Source organism: Electrona antarctica (assembly GCF_951216825.1).
Source record: "Electrona antarctica genome assembly, contig: scaffold_25, whole genome shotgun sequence".
In the NCBI taxonomy this organism is placed as follows: domain Eukaryota; kingdom Metazoa; phylum Chordata; class Actinopteri; order Myctophiformes; family Myctophidae; genus Electrona; species Electrona antarctica.
In genome coordinates, this window is record NW_027637034.1 from 3680749 (window position 1) to 3687771 (window position 7023).

Sequence of the window (7023 nt, forward strand, 5' to 3'; positions counted from 1 at the left end):
CACGCACAAATAATGTATTTTTTTGGGGGGTCCAGAGTTAAAGAATGGTAAAAAAAACAGCACCACCCTGTTACAGAATGGTAAACAAACAGCACCACCCTGTTACAGAATGGTAAACAAACAGCACCACCCTGTTACAGAATGGTAAACAAACAGCACCACCCTGTTACAGAATGGTAAACAAACAGCACCACCCTGTTACAGAATGGTAAACAAACAGCACCACCCTCTTACAGAATGGTAAACAAACAGCACCACCCTGTTAAAGAATGGTAAACAAACAGCACCACCCTGTTACAGAATGGTAAACAAACAGCACCACCCTCTTACAGAATGGTAAACAAACAGCACCACCCTGTTAAAGAATGGTAAACAAACAGCACCACCACGACCGCGTCGACTCATCCACGCTTGAAGCCGAACAGCCCGAGCAGCGTGAAGGCCAGGTCGGTGGCGAAGAGGCCCAGGTTGACGAAGGTGAACAGCGCCACCATCAGCTCCACGGCCCACACGCAGTAGCTGGGCGGGCACTCGGAGGGCCGCGGGTTGCCGCGGAACATGAACACGGGCCACAAGACGGCCGCCAGCGCGTACAGAGCCACAGAGAGAGCCAGGAAGATGAAGGAGGCGCGGTCCAGGTCGAACGGCACGCACTTCCTCAGCTTCTTCAGCACGTTGACGGCGATGATCAGAGGGATGATGGGGAAGGGGACGATGTACAGCACCACACACCTGGAGAAACATATTTATAAATATATATTATATGATGTGCAGCACCACACACCTGGAGAAACATATTTATAAATATATATTATATGATGTGCAGCACCACACACCTGGAGAAACATATTTATAAATATATATTATATGATGTGCAGCACCACACACCTGGAGAAACATATTTATAAATATATATTATATGATGTGCAGCACCACACACCTGGAGAAACATATTTATAAATATATATGTGCAGCACCACACACCTGGAGAAACATTATTTATAATTATATATTATATGATGTACAGCACCACACACCTGGAGAAACATATTTATAAATATATATTATATGATGTACAGCACCACACACCTGGAGAAACATATTTATAAATATATATTATATGATGTGCAGCACCACACACCTGGAGAAACATATTTATAAATATATATTATATGATGTGCAGCACCACACACCTGGAGAAACATATTTATAAATATATAGTATATGATGTGCAGCACCACACACCTGGAGAACATATTTATAAATATATATTGTATGATGTGCAGCACCACACACCTGGAGAAACATATTTATAAATATATATTATATGATGTACAGCACCACACACCTGGAGAAACATATTTATAAATATATATTATATGATGTGCAGCACCACACACCTGGAGAAACATATTTATAAATATATATTATATGATGTGCAGCACCACACACCTGGAGAAACATATTTATAAATATGTATTATATGATGTGCAGCACCACACACCTGGAGAAACATATTTATAAACATGTATTATATGATGTGCAGCACCACACACCTGGAGAAACATATTTATAAATATATATTATATGATGTACAGCACCACACACACAACACATGAAGTGTGGGTCATGACCGAAAGAATAAGGTCGCGAATACAAGCGGCCAAAATGAGTTTTCTTCGACGGGTGGCTGGCATCTCCCTTAGAGATAGGGTGAGAAGTTCAGTCACACCAGAGAGACTCGGAGTAGAGCCGCTGCTCCTTCGCCTGGAAAGGAGCCAGCTTAGGTGGTTCGGGCATCTGGTTAGGATGCCTCTCGGGCGTCTCCCTAGGGAGGTCCTCGACGCACGTCCCACTGGGAGGAGACCCCGGGGCAGACCAAGGCGCAGTTGGTGGAAACACATCGACTCACTGGCCTTGGAACCAGGCCTGGAATTTCATCCTTTTAGGGGCAAGGCCACTTGGCCTTTAGTGTGGTCAACTTTTTAAGGGCACAAGGCCAAGTGCCAGGGCATGAAGGCCATCAATTAAAAAATGATTTTCCGATGAACATTGGTTCAGAACAGTGCTTCTTAAATAAATAATCACAGCTTTAAATAACAAAATATAAGTAGCTACTGTTGTAAAATATTGTAAACATGTTTTGGGGACCCAGTCCAGAGATGAAAATCATAATGAAATGGCCTAGGACCCTGTCAGGCTGTCACCCTAGGCTAATTAATATAAATTTAATTTGGGGGTCCTTGAAATTTAAATGGCTGAGGATCATTGGGTTAAACTGAGTTAATTCACATAAAATACAATGACAGCCTACATAACTTTTGAATAAGGGCTTGGTTTAGAAAAGCCTATATTTTGTGCTAAACTAATATATTGAATAACATGGCATTGTAGAGAGGTTAGTGACAGATAAGATAATTTCTCCATTGTGGGGCTGCACCGCTGCAGGACTGAGGACTCTGCAGTAAGTCAACACAAAGTGAAAGTGCAGCTTCAAATCAGTTTTTTGTTCTTACCTGGAGACAGTGTGTGCTGTGCACAGGGGAACAATTGTTTAATTATATCCATGGTGTCTTTCTGTCGCTATCCATAATGCGACGCAAAAGTACATTTATGTTTGTTTTGGTGGGCTAGATAGATTCGGTAGATCTCCTCCTTGTATGGACAGCCACGCTGTTTCGCATTAGACAAAAGGAAATCAGCTGGACCATGTCCGACCAACGTTAATACATGTGACGTAGGACCGCCACACTGTCGCAACTGTAGGAAACATTGTTTTGTTTTGAGTGATAGTTGCAGTTTGACCGGATAGCTAGATTAGCTACACTAGTAGGCAGCGTGTGGGCTAAATGCCCTCTGTTTACTCTGTCAGTGCGTGTATGTGTGGCGCGGAGGAGGAGGTGTGCGGGTGTGTGTGTGTGTGTGTGTGTGTGTGTATGCGCGCGTCATGACGACCAGCGGCAGCGGGGGTAGTTATTAAGGCAAAGTACCGCAAAATAATCAAACCACTTTGCAAATGGCAACACAACTACAACAAAATTTGTTCTGCGCGGGACGTGAGGGGAACATTGGTTACCGTAATGACTGGAAAATTGCGATAAACGGTAAAATGAACTTCTGTGGGCGCCGGTCGGGGCACCACGGCCACTGTGGCCGTATGGGCATATACTTTTTCGAGGGGCACACGGCCAAAGAGAGGGGCAACGACGGCCATGGCCGCCGTGGCCGCCGTGAAATTCCTGCCCTGCTTGGAACGTCTCGGAATCCCCAAGGAGGAAGTCTGGAGCACTCCTGACCCGACTACGGATAAGCGGTTGAAGATGGATGGATGGATGGATGTTTCTATGTCAGGGTCATGGACCCCCAAAATTATATGTAATTGGCTGCCGACCCCCATCTGAAAATATGTTGTTCCAGGGACCCCCCCCCCCCCCCCCCTATATATTCATTTGCGCCACTTTTTTTTTTTTTTATCACATACATTGCGCCACTTTTTTTTTTCCAGCATCTAGAAACTGCCAGATGCTAACTTGCATTATGTTTCAACATTTCAAATTATCATTACGCTTGAAGCAGCATGTGAAACGAGGGGGTTTTCAAGATTCTGAATCCATTTCAAGCATTCATTTTGCACGAAAAACACTCCACACGCCATCGTCACAAATGTGATGAGGTCAGCACATTTGCCATGTGCCTAAATGGCCGAATTTACCAAGAAGTGTTGTTCGTGCAAAAATGATGGATTCAGAATCATGAAAAATAAAATCCCTAGTTTGCCATAGTTTGCGCGAGCCAATAAACAACCAACTCACAGCGTGAGCCAGGGCTTGCCGTGGTATCCCGTCAGCGACACGAAGATGAGACAGGAAACGAACGCCTCCAGAACCTTCCAGAAGCCGGGCAGAGCCGCCAGGTAGCTGCCCTTCTTCCTGTCCAGGATCTGGCAACCACAACAACAACAAGAAAAGGACACAATCAATTTTTTGTTAAATCTATTGCTGCCGCTAGGTGGCAGCATAAGCACACCTAAGGAATGCCACCCGTCCGCTCGAACTCTACGCTCCTTGTTTCCCTTTCCGGGTTATTCAGGGAGGTGGGGGCTGTTGTTGTGAGCACAGTGGCCAGTCGCGTTAGCTCAGAGCCCTTAGCTAGCATTACAACCAGTTACATGTGCTCAGCGATGCGATACAAACTCACAAATGATTTACGATCGTCGGGATGCGCGGCGGCTCACCATGGACAGCTCTCGAACCTTTAGAGATACGGCGCTTTGGAAATCCTGTTATAATGGAGGCTCAACGGAGCTGGATTTAAAGATCCCATAGCTGGTGGGGACGGAGGCTCTCCATAGTAACCGGGGCAATGCTAAAAGTATTTTATGTAGACATAACACTCTATAGTGTATAATATATAGAATATAGATATTCCACTGTTAAGTTCTTATATGATTCTAGATGACCATTTCTATGTAAGTGATGTATCACCATGTGTTGTTCTATTGTTCTATTTCTATGTATGTGATGTATCACCATGTGTTGTTCTATTGTTCTATTTCTATGTATGTGATGTATCACCATGTGTTGTTCTTGTTGTTCTATCTCTATGTATGTGATGTATCACCATGTGTTGTTCTATTGTTCTATTTCTATGTATGTGATGTATCACCATGTGTTGTTCTATTGTTCTATTTCTATGTATGTGATGTATCACCATGTGTTGTTCTATTGTTCTATTTCTATGTATGTGATGTATCACCATGTGTTGTTCTATTGTTCTATTTCTATGTATGTGATGTATCACCATGTGTTGTTCTATTGTTCCATTTCTATGTATGTGATGTATCACCATGTGTTGTTCTATTGTTCCATTTCTATGTATGTGATGTATCACCATGTGTTGTTCTATTGTTCCATTTCTATGTATGTGATGTATCACCATGTGTTGTTCTGCTTACTGTAAATATCTCTGGATTAAGAGTGTCTGATAAATGACTACACTGTAAATTATCCTTTTGGACAGAGTGTAAGACTGTAACCTGTTGCTGTTTATACATTTATGTCTAATAAACTAATCAATCAATCAATCAATCAATCAATCAATCAATCAATCAATCAATCAATCAATCAATCAATCAATCAATCAATCTAATCAACCAACCAAATCATACCTTGTCCTTGACGACCTCCAGCAGGTAGGCGGCGCCACACAGAAAGGCGAGCGTGGTCATCAGCCAGGCGTAGACGCAGCTCCAGCACAGGTAGAAGTTAGCGTAGGTGGTGGCGGACGCCAGCGTCATCAGGGCGGAGCTCATGGCCACGCCCGTGGCCAGGTCGGCCCAGTCCAGACAGAACAGGTCCAGGATCACGTCCAGTTTGAACAGCTCGATGACGGTGATGACCAGAGTGACCAGCGGGCAGAACGCCCAGCAGAACATGGCCCACACCCAGTAGCTGTGGCTGCCCGCACCTACAGAACATAAATAAGCCCATTTAGACCTGAGGCCAGATTCTACAAATGTTTTCTAAATCCTGACCGTTTTCTTTTTTTTTTTATATATATATTTTTTATCCCACGATTTTGTAACCCATTTTTCACCCCTGTGTCAATTATCTAATGTGATCCTGGGCTCTACACACCCTCCGCCAACCTAGTCCCCATATATGGGGGACATGGGGAGAGCAACGGACTTGAACTCATGCTTCCTTCATGCCTGAGTGTCCAAGTTGCTCCTTTACACGTGACAGGGGGGAGTTTCCCTGGTTGGACGTAGCGCGTGGAAGGAACACGTTATTCCAACCAGTTCCTTTCCCTCCATCAGGTGCCCCGGCTGGCCAGGGGGAGGCAGTTTAGAGACCAGGATTACTGCATGTTTTTTGTGAGGGTACCTACCCTAGGGTACCTACCCTAATCCTGACCGTTTTCTAAAAAACCCTCATGTTTCTGCATGTGTCAGTCGTTCTCAAACATTTTCATGTCAAGGAGCCACAAAAATATGTATGTATTTGGCCGCCGACCCCCATCTGAAAATATCTTGTTCCAGTTCCCTAGAAGCAAAGATTTGAGTTAAAAACATTCACTCTGAAATAGTATATATTAAAAGATTTGCGCCACATTTTCACAATTTTTCAAAAATAGCAGATCTACAAGCTCGTAGCGTGGCACTGAGTGCCACGCTACGAGCTTGTAGATCTGCATCTGAAAATGTGCATTCACAGCAAACATTTTTAACTCAAATCTTAGCTTCTGGGGTGAGTTATATTATTGTTAAACATCTGCATTATTTACAAGAAGTCTACACAGAGAATGTAGAAGAATTGTTAATTTGCCTGTTATCTTATATGGTACCAACATCAATACAGCATGGAATTGTTGACAAAATATTCTTTAGACGCTAAATGTCATCAAATGGTGGTTCCGTGGCTCAAATCAAACACGTGTTTGTTCAAACCACGTGACGTCCATTGGAAAAGCATTGAGGCGGCCATGAAACACGGACAGAATGTTTGTAATGTGTGATCGAGGCCTTAGACATCGTGTCTTGCTTTTGTCCTGTGCATATTGTCAGCCAGTCAGCCAGTCAGCCAGCCAGTCAGTCAGCCAGCCAGTCAGTCAGCCAGTCAGTCAGTCAGTCAGTCAGTCAGTCAGTCAGTCAGTCAGTCAGTCAGTCAGTCAGTCAGCCAGCCAGTCAGCCAGTCAGCCAGTCAGCCAGTCAGTCAGCCAGTCAGTCAATCAGCCAGCCAGCCAGCCAGCCAGCCAGCCAGCCAGCCAGCCAGCCAGCCAGTCAGTCAATCAGCCAGCCAGCCAGCCAGTCAATCAATCAATCAATCAACCGATCAAACAATCAAACGAGGCGATGGCGTAACGAGCGACGGTGGCTCCACCTCTGCAGGCTCCCAGGATGAAGGTAGCCACACCCAGGACGATCTGGAGCATGTGCAGAAGGCCACGCCCCCCCAGCAGGGAGGAGGGCGTGAACACGGCCTGGGAGAGAGTGTCCTTGACCGAGGCCAGACACGCCCCCAT

General features: G+C 44.7%; 1 protein-coding gene across 1 annotated transcript; it reads right to left on the bottom strand.

Moving 5' to 3' along the window:
• Positions 1–401: 401 nt before the first annotated feature.
• Positions 402–7023, bottom strand: LOC306919411 (myeloid-associated differentiation marker-like protein 2; the record flags this gene model as incomplete). The annotated part of the gene is made up of 4 exons (XM_079532197.1): positions 402–732; positions 3813–3940; positions 5168–5466; positions 6840–7023. The coding sequence occupies 4 exons, from the start codon at positions 7021–7023 to the stop codon at positions 402–404; spliced, it is 942 nt and encodes a 313-aa protein (XP_079388323.1).